This window comes from Scyliorhinus torazame, chromosome 2 (genome assembly GCF_047496885.1).
Source record: "Scyliorhinus torazame isolate Kashiwa2021f chromosome 2, sScyTor2.1, whole genome shotgun sequence".
NCBI lineage: Eukaryota > Metazoa > Chordata > Chondrichthyes > Carcharhiniformes > Scyliorhinidae > Scyliorhinus > Scyliorhinus torazame.
In genome coordinates, this window is record NC_092708.1 from 378,011,862 (window position 1) to 378,030,774 (window position 18,913).

Below are 18,913 nucleotides of genomic sequence, written 5' to 3' on the forward strand. Positions count from 1 at the left end.
CAGGAACATTCCTCGTCACAATGGACGTCTCGGCACTCTGCACCAGCATCCCCCATGACGACGGCATTGCTGCAACAGCCTCAGTACTCAACACCGACAACTGCCAATCTCCAGACGCAATTCTGCAACTCATCCACTTCATTCTGGATCACAACGTCTTCACCTTCGACAACAAGTTCTTCATCCAGACGCACGGAACAGCCATGGGGACCAAATTCGCACCCCAATACGCCAACATCTTCATGCACAAGTTTGAACAGGACCTACTCACCGCACAGGACCTTCAACCGACGTTCTACACCAGATACATGGATGACATTTTTTTCCTTTGGACCCACGGCGAAGAATCACTGAAACGACTACACGATGACATTAATAAGTTCCATCCAACCATCAGACTCACCATGGACTACTCTCCAAAATCAGTTGCATTCTTGGACACACTCGTCTCCATCAAGGACGGTCACCTCAGCACGTCGCTTTACCACAAACCCACGGATAACCTCATGATGCTCCACTTCTCCAGCTTCCACCCTAAACACATTAAAGAAGCCATCCCCTATGGACAAGCGCTCCGTATACACAGGATCTGCTCAGACGAGGAGGAGCGTAACAGACATCTACAGACGTTGAAAGATGCCCTCGTACGAACGGAATATGGCACTCGACTCATCGATCGACAGTTCCAACGCGCCACAGCGAAAAACCGGACCGACCTCCTCAGAAGACAAACATGGGACACAACCGACAGAATACCCTTCGTCGTCCAGTACTTCCCCGGAGCGGAGAAACTACGTCATCTTCTTCACAGCCTTCAACACGTCATTGATGACGATGAACATCTTGCCAAGGTCATCCCCACACCCCCACTACTTGCCTTCAAACAACCGCGCAACCTCAAACGAACCATTGTTTGCAGCAAACTACCCAGTCTTCAGAACAGTGACCACGCCACCACACAACCCTGTCATGGCAATCTCTGCAAGACGTGCCAGATCATTGACATGGATACCACTATTACACGTGAGAACACCACCCACAAGGTACGAGGTACATACTCGTGCGACTCGGCCATCGTTGTCTACCTCATACGCTGCAGGAAAGGATGTCTCGAAGCGTGGTACATTGGCGAGACCATGCAGACGCTGCGACAACGAATGAACGGACATCGCGCAACAATCACCAGGCAGGAATGTTCCCTTCCAGTCGGGGAACACTTCAGCAGTCAAGGGCATTCAGCCTCTGATCTCCGGGTAAGCGTTCTCCAAGGCGGCCTTCAGGACCCGCGACAATGCAGAATCGCCGAGCAGAAACTTATAGCCAAGTTCCGCACACATGAGTGCGGCCTCAACCGGGACCTGGGATTCATGTCGCATTACATTCATCCCCCACCATCTGGCCTGCAAAATCCTACCAACTGTCCTGGCTTGATACAATTCACACCTCTTTAACCTGGGGTTACCCCATCTCTGGATCTGTAAAGATTTAATCACCTGCTAATGCTCGCATTCCTAGCATTGTTTGGCATCTTTGAATTTGTCTATATATGTGTTTCTGGAACAGACCTCTGCATTCACCTGAGGAAGGAGCAGCGCTCCGAAAGCTAGTGACATTGAAACAAACCTGTTGGACTTTAACCTGGTGTTGTCAGACTTCGTACTGTGCTCACCCCAGTCCAAAGCCGGCATCTCCACACTTTAGAACAGAGATGAGGAGAAATTTCTTCAGCCAGAGAGTGGTGGGTCTGTGGAATTCATTGCCACAGAGGGCAGTGGAGGCCGGGACGTTGAGTGTCTTTAAGACAGAAGTTGATAAATTCTTCATTTCTCGAGAAATTAAGGGCTATGGAGAGAGAGCGGGTAAATGGAGTTGAAATCAGCCATGATTGAATGGTGGAGTGGACTCGATGGGCCGAATGGCCTTCCGCTCCTATGTCTTATGGTCTTATGGAGGGGTTCAGATGGTTTATATATAGAATAACAGATACTCGGGAGTGAGTTACAGACGAATCTAATCGAGGGGTTCAGATGGTTTATATATAGAATAACAGATACTCGGGAGTGAGTTACAGACTGGAATCTAATCGAGGGGTTCAGATGGTTTATATATAGAATAACAGATACTCGGGAGTGAGTTACAGACTGGAATCTAGTCGAGGGGTTCAGATGGTTTATATATAGAATAACAGATACCTGGGAGTGTGTTACAGACTGGAATCTAATCGAGGGGTTCAGATGGTTTATTTCTAGAATAGTGAATACCTGGGAGTGTGTTACAGATTGGAATCAAATCGAGGGGTTCAGATGGTTTATATATAGAATAGTGGATACCCGGGAGTGAGTTACAGACTGGAATCTAATCGAGGGGTTCAGATGGTTTATATATAGAATAGTGGATACCCGGGAGTGAGTTACAAACTGGAATCTAATCGAGGGGTTCAGATGGCTTATATATAGAATAAACAGATACCTGGGAGTGAGTTACAGACTGGAATCTCATCGAGGGGTTCAGATGGTTTATATATAGAATAGTGGATACCCGGGAGTGAGTTACAGACTGGAATCTAATCGAGGGGTTCAGATGGTTTACATATAGAATAACCGATACCTGGGAGTGCGTTACAGACTGGAATCTAATCGAGGGGTTGAGATGGTTTATATATAGAATAACAGATACTCGGGAGTGAGTTACAGACTGGAATCTAATTGAGGGGTACAGATGGTTTACATATAGAATAACAGATACCTGGGAGTGAGTTACTGACTGGAATCTGATCGAGGGGTTGAGATGGTTTATATATAGAATAATGGATACCCGGGAGTGAGTTACAGACTGGAATCTAGTCGAGGGGTTCCGATGGTTTATATATAGAATAACGGATACCCGGGAGTGTGTTACAGACTGGAATCTAATCGAGGGGTTCAGATGGTTTATATATAGAATAACGGATACCCGGGAGTGAGTTACAGACTGGAATCTAGTCGAGGGGTTCAGATGATTTATATATAGAATAACGGATACCCGGGAGTGTGTTACAGACTGGAATCTAATCGAGGGGTTCAGATGGTTTATATATAGAATAACGGATACCCGGGAGTGAGTTACAGACTGGAATCTAGTCGAGGGGTTCAGATGATTTATATATAGAATAACGGATACCCGGGAGTGTGTTACAGACTGGAATCTAATCGAGGGGTTCAGATGATTTATATATAGAATAACAGATACCCGGGAGTGTGTTACAGACTGGAATCTAGTCGAGGGGTTCAGATGATTTATATATAGAATAACGGATATCCGGGAGTGTGTTACAGACTGGAATCTAATCGAGGGGTTCAGATGGTTTATATATAGAATAACGGATACCCGGGATTGAGTTTCAGACTGGAATCTAGTCGAGGGGTTCAGATGATTTATATATAGAATAACGGATACCCGGGAGTGTGTTACAGACTGGAATCTAATCGAGGGGTTCAGATGGTTTATATATAGAATATCAGATACCCGGGAGTGAGTTACAGACTGGAATCTAGTCGAGGGGTTCAGATGGTTTATATATAGAATATCCGATACCCGGGATTGAGTTACAGACTGGAATCTAATTGCAATACAGAAGGAGAGCATTTGGTCCATGGTTCTGTGCTGGCTCCTAGCTATCCAATTAGTCCCAATCCCTGTTCTTTGTCTATAACGCAGATCAGAAACGTATACATAAGAATGAGCTACTTGAACACACAGCCGAAACAGCTAATGTTTCAGGTTGATGACCCGTTGTCAGAACTCCTCTCTCCACAGATGCTGCCTGGCGTGCTGAGTATTTCTGGCATTTCCTGCTCTGATGTTCTTGGCTCTCTGCTGAAGGTGGAAGATAACGGGCTGTCTGGGCTGGTGCTAAGAGGAACGTTCAGAGCTCAACCCAACCAGACAACTAGGCAAGGCTGCTGTAGTCCCTAACCCTTACCCACCTGGCCAACGGCTAGGACACTGGAGGAGTTACAATCAAATTGATTAGGTTTTTCTTACTTTAAGGTGTCACTCCTGAAGAGGACTGGCGGGCTGGATGAGAGAGTGGATTGGAATTGGTGAGACACTGATTCTTATTTGGAGTCCTTGCTTTATGAGTTTTTGACCACCAAGCTTTAAAAAATTCCTGTGCAAATTTTTCACTCTATTGCGACGCCCACATCATTCATTCTGCCTGAAATGAATTTGAGGCTAAATTACTAACCGGTTTGGGGCCAGTGGGTTATTTAAATAAGGCCTGGTCACAGAGAGGGAGACAGAAAGCTGGAAACTATAGGCCATTTAGCCTAGCATTAGTCATTGGGAAAATGTTAGAGGCCATTATAAAGATGTCATAGCCATTTTTCCTTGACGTGGTTGACTACAACTGAGTGGCTTGCTTGGGCATTTAAGAGTCAACCATGTTGTTATGGGTCTGGAGTCACAGGAAGACCAAACCAGGTAAGGACGGCAGGTCCCTTCCCTAAAGCCAGTCAGCTCCTTGAGGCAAGGTGCCATCGAACCATGCATAACTGTTATTCACATGCAAACCTCGAGTTACGGTGAGTGCCATAACCTTGCCATCAGCGGGTCATCACCGTGAATCACAGTGTCCATGCTCTCAGCACATGCCATTGGCCATTGACCAGTGAGAGAAATTCCAGGGTCCTGATGCTATCCTAACAGACTGGCTCTCAACTATCTCGGCTGGGAATGAGCTTGTTACCTTGCTGCTCTGTCATTTGTTGGATAAACGTACGAAAGCCATCGTAGGAGCGGTGACATTATGTGCTGCTGGTTAGAATTGAATTGTCTGGACTTCCGGTTGCGGTGATGCCTAGCTAGCCGCACGTTTCGGCGGCTCCAGCTCCGACGGACCTTCGGGCTCTTTTAAGAGCCCCAACGGGGAATTTTTCGACGACGCAACCCGGTGTGGGGTGTGTGAGAAGGGAGTCCCCCCCCCCCCCCCCAAACGAAGGAGGAAAAAACCGGCGGCGGCGGCTGCAGCGCGAGGAATCGTCGACCAAAGGGTCAGAAAGAGAGAAGTACAAGATGGCGGCGGAGAAAGCGCAGGCGACATGGGGGCCTGAGCAGGATGAAATTGTGAGACGGTGCGTGGAGCTGCTGAAGAGGGAGGTGCTGACACCGATGCTACAGGCAATTGAGGGGCTCAAGGAGACACTAAAGACCCAGGAGACAGAGCTCCGCGTGGTGGAGCAGAAGGTGACAGATATTGAGGACAAGATCCTGGGCCTGGCGGTTAAGACACAGACGCACGAGGCACTTCATAAAAAGTGTACTGAAAGGATCGAGGCCCTAGAAAACGGAGCGCGAAGGAAGAACCTTCGGATACTGGGGAGTGGACTGTGGAGCGTACGCAAGTACGATGCTGAGCTGACTGATGGGTGCTGAGGCCCCTACGGGCCCCTTGGAGGTGGAGTGGGCAAATCGGATTCCGGCGAGAAGACCAAAAGCGGGAGAACCACCCAGGGCGATAATCGTGCAATTTTACCGCCTTAAGGATAGAGAAGAGGTCCTGAGATGGGCTAAAAAGGTGCGGAGTAGCAGATGGGAGAATGCAGTGGTACGGGTGTACCAGGATTGGAGTGCGGAGGTGGCGAGAAGGAGGGCGAGCTTCAACCGAGCCAAAGAGGTGTTGCATAAAAGGAAGGTGAAGTTCGGGATGCTGCAGCCGGCAAGACTATGGGTCACGTATCAGGAGAGACACCATTATTTCGAGACGGCGGAGGAAGCATGGACCTTCATCAAAGAAGAGAAATTGGATCGGAACTGAGGGACTGATGCTGCAGGAAATGTTATTGTTAATGTTATGGTTGAAGTTAATTGAGAAGTAAATTGGGAAGGGGGGTGACATTGGGGAAATGTGGGCGCAGGTGAGGGGGGAAAGACGGGACATAGTTGGGGAAGGGGAGGGGGAGGGGAAAGGGAGCTGCGCCATAAGAGGCGGGTCAGGTAAAGGGATGTTCCCGCGCCAGAAAGAATAAGGCGGGAAGACAGGCGCAAGGCGGATGGGAGTTCCCCACACGGGGGGGGTCGAGGAGTGAGCAGGAGTAGCCGGGGTCAGTTGAAGTCAGCTGACTTACGGAAGTAATATGGGGGGAGCAATCATGCTAGAAAGAGATCTAGCGGGGGGGGGGGGAGGAGGAGGAGGAGAGGGGAGGGAGGGGGGGACAACTGGGTTGCTGCTGCGGAAATCCAAAAGGAAATGGCTAAAGAGTGGGTGGGCGGGGATGGTGTGCGACGCTGGGGGAGCGAGCGGGAGCGCGGAGGCGGGATATGGGACTGGCCTAGAGAAGGTAATGGCTAGTCGACACGGGAGGGGGGCAGGTAGCCCCCTAGTGAGGCTGATCACGTGGAACGTGAGAGGCCTGAACGGACCGATTTAAAAAGGGCCCGAGTGCTCGCGCATTTGAAAGGACTAAGGGCAGACGTGGTTATGCTCCAAGAGACGCACCTAAAGGTGGCGGACCAAGTTAGGTTAAGGAAAGGATGGGTGGGACAGGTGTTCCACTCAGGACTGGACGCAAAGAATAGAGGGGTGGCCATTTTGGTGGGGAAACGGGTAGCATTTGAAGCAAAGAACATTGTAGCAGATAGCAGAGGTAGATATGTAATGGTGAGTGGCAGGCTGGAGGGAATGGAGGTCGTGTTGGTTAATGTGTATGCCCCAAACTGGGACGATGCGGGATTTATGAGACGGATGCTGGGGCGTATACCGGACCTGGAGGTAGGAAACTTGATTTTAGGAGGGGACTTTAATATGGTGCTGGACCCGGGGCTAGATAGATCCAGCTCAAGGACCGGAAGAAGGCTGGCAGCGGCCAAGGTACTTAAGGGGTTTATGGACCAAATGGGGGGAGTGGATCCATGGCGATTTCTTAGACCTAGGGCTAGGGAGTTTTCCTTCTTCTCCCATGTCCATAAAGTGTACTCCCGGATAGATTTGTTTGTTTCGGGAAGGTCGTTGATCTCTAGGGTGGAAGAAGCTGAGTACTCAGCCATAGCGGTTTCGGATCATGCCCCACATTGGGTGGACCTGGAATTAGGAGAGGAAAGGGAGCAGAGAACACTCTGGCGATTAGATGTGGGACTGATGGCGGATGAGGGAGTGTGTGCAAGAGTGCGGGGGTGTATTGAGAGATACCTGGAGGTCAATGATGACGGCGAGGTCCCTGTGGGAGTGGTATGGGAAGCACTAAAAGCGGTGGTCAGTGGAGAGCTGATCTCCATTGGGGCCCACAAAAGGAAAACAGAGGCCAAGGAAAGGGAAAGATTACTGGGGGAGATTTTAAGGGTGGATAGGGAATTTGCAGAGACCCCGGAGGAGGAATTGTACAGGGAGAGGAGACGACTCCAGACGGAATTTGACATTCTGACCACCAGAAAGGCGGAGGTACTGTGGAGGAAGGCACAGGGGAGGAGGTATGAATATGGGGAAAAGGCTCGTTGCCTGTTGGCTCATCAATTGCGAAAGAGGGCAGCAGCGAGGGAGATAGGAGGAATTAGAGACGAAAGGGGAGACACGGTGCGAAGGGCAGGAAAGATAAATGAGGTGTTCAAGACCTTCTATGAGGAACTGTATAGGTCTCAACCCCCAGAGGGAGAGGAGGGGATGCGGCAGTTCCTGGACCAATTGATGTTCCCGAAAGCGGAGGAGCGGGGGGGTGGTAGGCCTGGGGGCACCGATTGGGGTGGACGAGGTTATTAAGGGACTGGGAAGCATGCAAGCAGGGAAGGCCCCGGGACCAGACGGGTTCCCGGTGGAATATTACAGAAAATATGTGGACTTGTTGGCCCCGTTGATGGTGAGGACGTTCAATGAGGCCAGGGAAGGGGGGACTCTACCCCTGACGATGTCGGAGGCGACGATATCATTAATTTTGAAGAGGGATAAAGATCCGTTGCAGTGCGGGTCCTATAGACCCATTTCATTATTGAACGTGGACGCCAAATTGTTGGCAAAGGTACTGGCATCGAGGATAGAGGACTGTGTCCCGGGGGTGGTGCACGAAGACCAGACAGGGTTCGTAAAAGGGAGACAACTGAATGTTAACGTGCAACGACTATTAGGGGTGATAATGATGCCCCCAGTGGAGGGGGAGGCAGAGATAGTGGCGGCAATGGACGCAGAGAAGGCATTTGATAGGGTGGAGTGGGAGTATTTATGGGAAGTGTTAAGGAGGTTTGGGTTTGGGAACGGGTTTATTAGCTGGGTTAGACTTCTTTATGGGGCTCCAACGGCAAGCGTAGTTACAGGTCGACATAGATCGGAGTATTTCCGACTATATAGGGGAACAAGACAGGGATGCCCGCTGTCTCCATTGTTGTTCGCGTTGGCAATTGAACCTCTGGCCATGGCGTTGAGAGACTCCAGGAAATGGAGAGGGGTGATTAGAGGGGGAGAAGAACACAGAGTCTCGTTATACGTGGGTGACCTATTGTTATACGTGTCGGACCCAGCCGGGGGGGGGGATGATAGAGGTTATGCAAATTTTGAGGGGGTTCGGGGATTTCTCTGGGTATAGGCTAAACATGGGGAAGAGTGAATTATTTGTGATACATCCAGGGGACCAGAGTAGTGAGATAGAAGGCTTGCCTCTAAGGAAAGTGGAAAGAAACTTCCGATACCTGGGGATTCAGATCGCTAGGAGCTGGGGAACCTTGCACAGACTTAATCTGACACGGTTGGTAGAACAAATGGAGGAGGACTTCAAGAGGTGGGACATGCAGCCTCTATCGCTGGCGGGCAGGGTGCAAGCAATTAAGATGATGGTCCTCCCGAGGTTCTTATTTGTATTTCAATGTCTCCCTATACTAATCACCAAGACCTTTTTTAATAAAATAAACAGGAGCATCACGAGCTTCATGTGGGCAGGGAAAGTTCCGAGAGTAAGGAGGGGGTTCCTTCAGCGTAGTAGGGACAGAGGAGGATTGGCACTACCGAACTTGGGCGATTACTATTGGGCCGCCAATGTGGCAATGATACGTAAATGGATGATGGAGGGTGAGGGAGCGGCGTGGAAAAGACTGGAGAGAAAGTCCTGTAAAGGGACGAGTTTAGAGGCGCTGGTGACGGCGCCGCTACCGATCTCACCTAAAAGGTTTACCACGAACCCGGTGGTGGCGGCAACATTGAATATCTGGGGACAGTGGAGGCGACAGAGAGGGGTGCGGGGAGCCCTGGTGGGGTCCCCAATCAGGAACAACCATAGGTTCGCCCCAGGAAGAATGGATGGAGGATTTCAGAGCTGGTACCAGTTGGGAATTAGGGTGGGAGATTTATTTATAGATGGGACTTTTGCGAGCTTGGGAGCATTGGAGGAAAAGTATAAGTTGCCCCGGGGAAATTTCTTGAGATATATGCAGGTGAGGGCGTTTACTAGACAACAGGCGAGGGAATTTCCGTTGCTCCCGACACAGGGGATACAGGACAGGGTGCTTTCAGGGGTGTGGGTCGGAGAGGGCAAGGTGTCAGAGATTTACCGAGAGATGAGGGAAGAGGGGGAGGAGTCGGTGGGCGAACTAAAAGGAAAGTGGGAAGAAGAACTAGGGGAGGAGATAGAGGAGGGTATGTGGGCTGATGCCCTAAGCAGGGTAAATTCTTCTTCCTCATGCGCCAGGCTTAGCCTGATTCAATTTAAGGTGCTACATAGAGCACACATAACAGGAGCAAGATTGAGAAGGTTCTTTGGAGTGGAGGACAAATGTGGGAGGTGTGGCGGGAGCCCGGCAAACCACGCACATATGTTTTGGGCGTGCCCGGCATTGGAAGGGAGTGACGGGAGTGATTTCGCGGCTGGTGAAGGCCCGGGTCAAACCAGGCTGGGGGTTAGCTCTATTTGGAGTTGCGGAAGAGCCGGGAGTGCAGGAGGCGAAAGAGGCCGACGTTGTGGCCTTTGCGTCCCTAGTAGCCCGGCGCAGGATCCTACTCCTGTGGAAGGAGGCGAAACCCCCTGGACTGGAGGCCTGGGTAAATGATATGGCGGGGTTCATTAAACTGGAGCAGATAAAGTTTGCCCTGAGAGGATTGGCTCAAGGGTTCACCAAGCGGTGGCAGCCATTTCTCGACTACCTAGGGGAACGTTAGAGGGAAGACAGATGACCAGCAGCAGCAACCCAGGGGGAAGTGTGGGGGGGGGGGGTTTAATTTAGTTTAGGTCAAAGATAATGGGGTTTTGTTACTTGTGTATTGTTAAAAATTTCTGTATTATTGTTGCGTTTGCTTTGTAAGTGGGGAAAAATTGTTGTTTGGGAAAAAATTTTCAATAAAACATATTTATAAAAAAAAAAAAGAATTGAATTGTCTGAGGGTGGCGCAATGGTTAGCACAGCTGCCTCACGGCGCCAAGGACCCGGGTTCAATCCCGGCCCCTATGGTGTGCAGTTTGCACATTCTCCCAGTGTGTGTGTGGGTTCCACCCCCACAACCCAAAGATTTTATTTTTTTTTTAAATTTCGAGTACCCAATTTTCTTTCCTATTTCAGGGGCAATTTAGCATGGCCAACTAACCTCCCCTGCACATCTTTGGGTTGTGGGGGTGAGACCAACACAATCACGGGAAGAACGTGCGACCTCCACACGGACAGTGGCCTGGAGCCGGGATTCGAAGCCGGGTCCTCAGCGCCGTAGGCAGCAATGCCAACCACTGCGCCGCCGTGACGCCATCCCACAACGCAAAGATGTGCAGAGTAGGTGTATTGGCCATGCTAAATTGCCCCTTAATTGGAAAAATGAAAAAAAAATTGAATTGTCTTGAGTTTTGCAATTTGTGGGACAGAATCATAGAATTTACAGTGCAGAAGGAGGCCATTCGGCCCATCGAGTCTGCACCGGTTGGAAAGAGCACCCTAGCCAAGCCCACACCTCCACCCTATCCCTGTAACCCAGTAACCCCACCTAACCTTTTTGGACACTTGAGGGCAATTTAGCATGGCCAATCCACCTAACCTGCACATCTTTGGACTGTACAAAGTCTTACAACACCAGGTTAAAGTCCAACAGGTTTGTTTCGATGTCACTAGCTTTCAGAGCGCTGCTCCTTCTTCAGGTGAATTGCTCACCTGAGGAAGGAGCAGCGCTCTGAAAGCTAGTGACATCGAAACAAACCTGTTGGACTTTAACCTGGTGTTGTAAGACTTCGTACTGTGCTCACCCCAGTCCAACGCCGGCATCTCCACATCATGGCTATCATCTTTGGACTGTGGGAGGAAACCGGAGAACCCGGAGGAAACCCACGCGCACACGGGGAGGATGTGCAGACTCCGCACAGACACTGACCCAAGCCAGGAATCGAACCTGGGAACTTGGAGCTGTGAAGCAACAGTGCTAACCACTATGCTACTGTGCTGCCCTGGAGCTTTTGCTCAATTACCTTGGGAAGACAGCATGACATTTCAAGAAGATTCGTCAACTTGGAGGCTGTTGCTGGGCTCCATTGCCTCCTTCAGGAGACTTGAGTGAGGATTAGGTCGATTGTGTGAGGTGGGCAGATTGTACCCGACAACTTTGAATAACTTGGTCTGAAAATCTCTTTTCTACTTCCTTCCCTGATGGTTAACGGGCAAACGTTTGGGATCTGATTGGCCTGTTCATGTTGTTGCTCTCCAGGTATGATGTCCTATCTCCGGGAGAAATGCAGAGACTGTCCTTCACGCGGCTCTTCTATCACCAGCCTAAATACGCAGGTTTGTGTTCATCAGCACCCCCCCCCCCCCAGAAGCTGAATCCATTCTTCAACAGAGTACAGACCAGCCTGAGCTGGAGACCCCTGATGCTCACCTTGAAGGTTCATATTGGCTGGTTTTGATAAAGTCCTTTGCTCACTCTAAACTTCCAAAGTTGCTCTGTCCATTTTGGAGAGTGGATTTGGTTGGGTCTTGGGGACCTTGTTGAGGTTGGATAATTTCAGGGGGACGGCGTTTGTTAAGAATTGAGGCCAACGCTGGGAGTTCCTGCTTCAGCTGTGCTGACAGCAGATGGGCAGCGGGTGGATCCAGCTGCTGTTCCAGTTGAAGGAAGACAGAATACACCTGGGGCCACTCTGGAAATAATGACCCAGGCCTGCGAAATGAAAGCATACCTGGGCTGGTCACGGTGAGACGTCTCCATTTTACCCATGCCCAAGTGGTACAGCATAAACTCAACGGGAGAACACGAGGGCCAACATGCCACCTGTTTCATAGCACAACGGAGCATCTGTGAATTGTATATACTGTCCCAAAAATAACTCCGAAAACAGAACCATCTGCTGTGCATTATCGGTCAGATGGTGCTGCGAGATGGGTGTTCCTGAAACCTGAACCTTCTGTTCCTTCGGTCCTTGCAACTCTGATATAAAAATATTCAGCGTGTTTTATTTCCCAATCTCTCTCAAATGTCTCGATGATGAAGCTCTTGAGTCCAGATGGTGCGTTGGATTAACATAAGTGACTTTCCTTTTTGAGAGTCCTGGGTTTAATTCCAACCCAGCACAATGGAATGAAAGTCCTTATTGTTGTCAGGCTCCTAACTGGACAGTACCAACTCTGTTAATCTAATGATGCAACTTACCAATTATCCTGTGAGTTGGACAGGGAACTTGGTTGAGGGAGCTTAACACCGCATGGAGCAGTTGAGGTGAATAGCATAATTGCTATTCAAAGGGGAAGCTACATTGGGGTTAGTCTAGGAGGGACTCGTGTGGAGATTCGATCCTAGCATTGACTGGTTGGGCCAAGTGGCCTGTTTCTGCACAACTTCTGTCATGGATTAGATTGGAAACTAATACCAGAGATGAGTGGACTGCATGATATCCACTGCCTCAGAGGGACATAAAAAGTAGGAGTAGGCCATTCAGCCCGCGAACCTGCACCGCCATTCAATGAGATCACAGCTGATAATCTTCCGCAATTTTTTTAAATATAAGTTTGGAGTACCCAATTATATATATATTTTTCCAATTAAGGGGCAATTTACGTGGCCAATCCACCTAGCCTGCACATCTTTGGGTTGTGGGGGTGAAACCCACGCAAACACGGGGAGAATGTGCAAACTCCACACGGACAGTGACCCAGAGCCAGGATCGAACCTGGGACCTCGGCGCCGTGAGGCAGCAGTGCTACCCACTGTGCCACCGTGCTGCCCTTACCCATTTTTAAAATCAGAAATATATCTCCTTGAAATTATATAATGACTCAGATTCCCCCGCACTATGGGGCAGCGAGTTCCACAAATTTACCACCCTCTGCGAGAAGTAGTTCCTCCTCATCTCGGTTCTAAACCTACTGCCTCTCGACCTATATCCTCTGTTTAGCACAGGGCTAAATCGCTGGCTTTGAAAGCAGACCAAGGCAGGCCAGCAGCACGGTTCAATTCCCGTAACAGCCTCCCCGAACAGGCGCCGGAATGTGGCGACTAGGGGCTTTTCACAGTAACTTCATTTGAAGCCGACTTGTGACAATAAGCGATTTTCATTTCATTTCATTTTTCATTCATATCCGAGACCTCTCGTTCTAGATTTCCCCACCAGGGAGAACATTTGGTCTACGTATACTTTATCAATCTCTTTTAGTATTTTATACACCTCAATCAGACCCCACTGCGCCACCGTGCTGCCCCACAACCTTCTTAAGCGAATGAATCTTCTCATCTCAGTCTGAAGTGGCGAACCCATTATTGTGAGGCTATGTCGACTCTCCAACCAGGGGTAAAAGCCTCTCGACATCAACCCTGTCAAGGCCTCCAAGTGTTTCAATGTGGTCACCTCTCATTCTTCTAAACTCCATCCAGCCCAGCTTCCCTTTCTGGCAATCCAGCTTTGAATGAAACTTGCAATCTCCTGATTCCCAATCGTCCTGTATCCTCTTCCCAGTATTAGATGAAGCTACAAGTGCACTAACCGAGGAGACAGAAGGAGAGCTGTACCACACATGCAAGCAGCTGGAGATGACTGTCGTCAGTGTGGGTCACCGCAGCAGCTTGGAGAAGGTGAGGGGAAATAATTCTACTCTCAAGGAGAGACTCTAACCTCTTCCATGGACGTCAGTGAGAGGGAAGGGCGTAGTGTTTCTGTGTGATTTAGGGAGAGAATACAGTGGATTTATATGAAGAAAGATGTACTGTCAATGGAGGCATTCCAGAGAAGATTCACCAAGTTGATCCGGGTATGGAGGGAATTTCTTATGAGGAGAGGTTGAGTAGGTTGGGCCTGTACGCATTGGTGTTTAAAAGAATGAGAAGCGACCGTACAAAGGCATATAGCATTCTTAGGGGCTTGACAGGGTGGAAGGTGAGTGGTTGTTTGTCATTATTAATAATGACAATCTTTATTGTCACAAGTTGGCTTTTATCAACACTGCAATGAAGTTACTGTGAAAAGCCCCTAGTTGCCACATTCCACATTCTTTGTGGAGGGGTCGAGGAACAGTGGACACAATCTCAGAGTAAGGGGTTAGAAACAGAGGAACATCTGAATTGGGAGCAGGAGTAAGCCATTCAGCCCCTCGAGCCTGCTCCACCATACAATCTGATCTTGGCTATTCTCTCCTGGTCTCAAATCCATCTCCATCGCCTGTTTCCTTTTAACCCGGTTTTGTTTTTTAAATTTAGAGTACCCAATCCATTTTTTCCAATTAAGGGGCAATTTAGCGTGGCCAATCCACCTACCCTGCACATCTTTTGGGTGGTGGGGGCGAAACCCACGCAAACACGGGGAGAATGTGCAAACTCCACACGGACAGTGACCCAGAGCCGGGATCGAACCTGGGACCTTGGCACCGTGAGGCAGCAGTGCTACCCACTGTGCCACCGTGCTGCCCTTACCCATTTTTAAAATCAGAAATATATCTCCTTGAAATTATATAATGACTCAGATTCCCCCGCACTATGGGGCAGCGAGTTCCACAAATTCACCACCCTCTGCGAGAAGTAGTTCCTCCTCATCTCAGTTCTAAACCTACTGCCTCTCGACCTATATCCTCTGTTTAGCACAGGGCTAAATCGCTGGCTTTGAAAGCAGACCAAGGCAGGCCAGCAGCACGGTTCAATTCCCGTAACAGCCTCCCCGAACAGGCGCTGAAATGTGGCGACTAGGGGCTTTTCACAGTAACTTCATTTGAAGCCGACTTGTGACAATAAGCGATTTTCATTTCATTTCATTTTTCATTCATATCCGAGACCTCTCGTTCTAGATTTCCCCACCAGGGAGAACATTTGGTCTACGTATACTTTATCAATCTCTTTTAGTATTTTATACACCTCAATCAGACCCCCTCTCATCCTTCTAAACACCGGCGAGTTGCCCATTTAATACACCGATAAGGTGGAATTTCTTCTCTCAGAGCAGTGAATCTGTGGCATTCTTTACCACAGAGGGCTGTAGAGGCTGGGTCATTAAGTGTGTTCAAGGCTGAGATGGACAGATTTTTGGTCAGTAAGGGAATCAAGCGTTATTGGGATAAGGTGGGAAAGTGGCGATGAGGATTATCATATCAGATCAGTCATGATCTTATTGAATGGCAGAACAGACTCAATGGGCTGAATGACCTATTTCTGCTCCTACGTCTAACAGTCTAGATTGATGAAACTGGGTGGATGTGCAGAGAGGCTGGGCTCTTTCAGGGATGAGTCTATTTTAAGGAGTGCATTCATTCAGTTCTCGCTCGCAGTCCAGCTCAGTAAGTCTCCTCCACCGTGACCCTCTGATGACAATACAGCTCTTTTTAAACTAAAATGTTCCGCGCCAGCACCCCCTCCACTCTGTCCCTTTGAGGCTGAACTGGATATAAGGGGAGTACAGGCCAGGAAGGTCAAGTGTTCAGTCCCTGGTAGGTCTTGAGTTAGTTAATCCCATCCAATGGTCAGGCCACCACCACAACAAACCTCAGCGCGCTCATTCTGTGCTGGCAGGGGAGGGTTGAGTGTAACAGGGATTTGAACCAGCGACACCCATTAGAAGTAGATAAACAACTGGTACGTAAATTTCCCAGCAGCCTTCGTTGTCCAGGCACACGTGTGAGGTGACAGTGGGTTGGCGCCCACTGAATTGTGGGCCCCATAGTGGGTCAGCAGTCTTTGAAGACTTGGGAGATTGGTGTGAGGGGAAAATGCTAATTCTTCAATTTGCTGTTTCATAGAACTCCGGGGTCAGGTGACTGTGTGGAGTCTGCACTTCCCGTATCTGCGTGGGTTTCCTCCGGGTGCTCCGGTTTCCTCCCACAGTTCAAAGATGTGCAGGTTAGGTGGATTGGCCATGTTAAATTGCCCTTCGTGTCCAACAGGTTAGGTGGGGTTACGGGGATGGGGTGGGGGTGTGGGCTTGGGGAGGGTGCTCTTTCCAAGGGCCGGTGCAGACTCGATGGGCCGAATGGCCTCCTTCTGCACTGTAAATTCTATGAACTCCTACAGTGCAGGAGGAGGCCATCCGGCCCATCTAGTCTGCACTGACCTGAAAGAGCACCGCACCTAGGCCCACTTCCCCACCCAATCCCCACAGCTCCACCTAACCTGCACTATTTGGACTGTGGGAGGAAACCGGAGCACCCGGAGGAAACCCACGCAGACACGGGGAGAAGGTGCAGACTCCATGCCGACAGTGACCCGAGGTCGGAATTGAACCCGGGTCCCTGGTGCTGTGAGGCAGCAGTGCTAACCACTGGCAACACATGTTCTGAGAGGGAGAAAATAATCTACTTAAGTTTCAGTGTGTAAATTAACGTTTATTTTTCTCTCTCTCTCTTTCCCCGGATAGCATCATGATTCCATGTTACATCTGCTGGGAGATGGGAAATGGGAGCTGGCTAAAATCCACCAACGCAGGTGAAAGACTCCGATGCTGCGCTCTCACTCAGTCGAACTGCTGTCAACCATCTGGACTCCAAAGAACGGAACTTAGGAGCGGTCAGAGCAGTGCGGCCAGATTGTTAAACTCTGCCTCATGTTCCCCTCTCCTCAGGGTCTCGTTTTGCTTGAGGAAGGTTTTTAATATTTTGGATACTTTTGATGATCTTAGAACCAAATAATGCACCGGTGGCCAGAATGACTGAGTGCGGCCATGCGATCGAGACACTCAACACTCCCAGGCTCTGATCTGTAACTTAAATTTATAATCGAATAACCAAGGACAGCGTGTCTACAGGTAATGATTCCATGCCAGCTACTGGAGATACAAATTTTCTATTTTAAAAAAAAAAGCAATAACCACTGAATATTTTTCAATGATGAACTGCTGTAAAGACATGTTTGTGCTGTTCCCCGTCTCTTTTTTCCCTCTGCTGTCTCAGTTGGGATGAGCCAGACTAGGTAATCAAAGCTGGGGCCTCTGACCTGTGCAATTGAATTACGCACTGTCTTAATCCAACTCAGCCAGACGACGAGGCAGGGAAGACACTCATTTCTGATCATTTGCTGAGCTACGCGGAGGATGTGAACACACCAATTCGGGCGTGATAAACTCTTTCAAAACTGGATTTTTTTTTCTGTGTGCGTCAACAACCGGACCTAGCTGAGCTGCTCAAGGTGTTGTGAGCAAGATGGGGGAGTCCTGTACAACTGGGGGGCGGTGGCACCAGTGCTATTATCACTGGACTGAGACCCAGGGTAATACTCTGGGGACCCGGGTTCAAATACCACCACGGCAGATGGCGAAATTTGAATTCAACAAAAATCTGGAATTAAAAATTTAACGATGGACCATCAAACCATTGTCGATTGTCGCACAACCCCATCTGGTTCACGAATATCCTTTTGGGACACTAATGTCCTTTTGGCAAGAAAATCTGCCGTCTTTACCTGGCCTGGCCTACGTGTGACTAGGTTAACTGAATTGGTGAAGTTCAAGGGCGATAAGGGAGGGCGAACAAATACTGGTTTAAAAAAAAAAAGAAACAGCAGTGTGATCTCCCCCAGACGCTGCTATCTTCTTCCAGTGCATTCTCCGTATTTGTCTTGTTGGGCTGGTTGTACTGTGGTGTAACCAGGAAGAGTGGCTTCGCCACTATGAAGGATGTAACAAGGGTGACACGTTTTATCGGTAGCTCAGCGAGTGGGAAATGTAGCTCAGCGAGTGGGAAATGTTCTATCAATCAAAGTGGCCTAACTTGAGGCCCACGAGCAGCACAGGTGACCTATAAGGACAGACTGGAGTATTCGGCGCACTTAACGTTCAGGAGAGGTTTAACGGGACCTCAACGAGGTACCTGAGGTCTGAACGGGTATAGACAAAGTGAGCCCAGAATATTACCCTCCATTAGTCAGCCCAGTAGGATCACAAGGCACTGTTTCAAAATGTAATTCTTACATTAAAGATCAATAAAGATGATTTTACTGAGTGAGCGATTAAATCTTGTAATGCAGTGAAGGCAAAGACTTTAAGGGGCATTTAAAGACCAGCAGGGCATTGGCAGGGTGCATATGTATGGACCAAATGGGTCTCCCTCATTCTTCATACTTAGGAATGCTGTGCCAGAGGAATGTTAAACTGTTTATTTTTTAAAAAGCTGGAAATCAAGAGCAAAGTAATTATTGAATTGGTATGTATTTAAAGGGATGTTGTCTCTTGTAATCATTAATTATTAAAAAGATATATTTTTATTGAAGTTTTCATTTTACACACTGCACATGAACAAAGGTGTGTGGATCATATACAATTTGCAAGATCTCAACCTTGCGATTGGCTCCCCATAACCCCACCTCCTCAGCCCTTGACCCTTTTTGTTATTTGATGGTATTTTATTGGAATACATAATTTACAAAAGGTTGTTACCTATTTACATATGTATAACCCTCTTTCTCCCCCCCCCATATTTACATATGTATCGCCCTTCCCCCCCTTCCCCTCCCCCCATATTTACATATGTATAGCCCTTTCCCCCCTTCCCCTCCCCTCCCCCCATGTTTACATATGTATAGCCC

At 48.9% G+C, this 18,913-nt stretch overlaps 1 protein-coding gene across 3 annotated transcripts in view; it reads left to right on the top strand.

Moving 5' to 3' along the window:
- The window catches only part of abcd4 (ATP-binding cassette, sub-family D (ALD), member 4), an 80,979-nt gene extending 62,387 nt beyond the window's left edge, over positions 1–18,592 (top strand). Inside the window, exons 16-19 of one of the 3 annotated variants that reach the window (XM_072493461.1) lie at positions 4,030–4,082; positions 11,633–11,709; positions 13,875–13,990; positions 16,752–18,592. In XM_072493461.1, the coding sequence (XP_072349562.1) occupies positions 4,030–4,082; positions 11,633–11,709; positions 13,875–13,990; positions 16,752–16,823 (318 nt within the window). In that variant the 3' untranslated portion in view covers positions 16,824–18,592. Of the gene's footprint in view, positions 1–4,029; positions 4,083–11,632; positions 11,710–13,874; positions 13,991–16,751 lie in introns of those variants that run through there. The other 2 variants (XM_072493468.1, XR_011938564.1) reach the window with 2 other exon arrangements.
- The last annotated feature ends 321 nt before the right edge of the window (positions 18,593–18,913 follow it).